This window comes from Penaeus monodon, chromosome 27, assembly GCF_015228065.2.
Source record: "Penaeus monodon isolate SGIC_2016 chromosome 27, NSTDA_Pmon_1, whole genome shotgun sequence".
Taxonomy (NCBI): domain Eukaryota; kingdom Metazoa; phylum Arthropoda; class Malacostraca; order Decapoda; family Penaeidae; genus Penaeus; species Penaeus monodon.
The window spans coordinates 26,695,557-26,695,928 of record NC_051412.1 but is presented as its reverse complement, the minus strand read 5'-3'; the positions used below and the strand labels follow the sequence as shown (position 1 = coordinate 26,695,928).

At 28.5% G+C, this 372-nt stretch overlaps 1 protein-coding gene across 1 annotated transcript in view; it reads right to left on the bottom strand.

Moving 5' to 3' along the window:
• Window positions 1-106: 106 nt before the first annotated feature.
• Window positions 107-372, bottom strand: part of LOC119590380 (myosin-G heavy chain-like) — a gene marked incomplete in the record, with an annotated part of 2,012 nt that continues 1,746 nt past the window's right edge. Inside the window, 1 exon segment of the mRNA XM_037939050.1 lies at window positions 107-206. Coding sequence (XP_037794978.1) covers window positions 119-206 — 88 coding nt within the window.

Here is a 372-nt window from a genome sequence, read left to right as displayed (position 1 = left end):
TATTATTCAGAAAAGGAAAAGAAAATTATTGCAGAGTATAGATAAATTTATTAACGATTAATAAGATAAAAAAATATTATACAATATTTACACTTTATCAAGTATAACACCAATCGTTTTATCCGAAAAGTGGACATGTTATATCTTCACAATTTTTAGTGATGGAAATTCTCCCCAGCCTCCATCTTGTCATCCTCGCCTGCAACCTGGATTTGGATATTATTATGTTATATAAATTATCAAGATATTTTAAATTTCTTTCATGTATACTGCATGTGTTTTGTGGAGTATTTCTTTTTCTTTTTTTCGTTATCAACAATGGTGCGATGCCAACTGTGTATTGCAATGTGAAGGTAAAATTTATCATGTCAT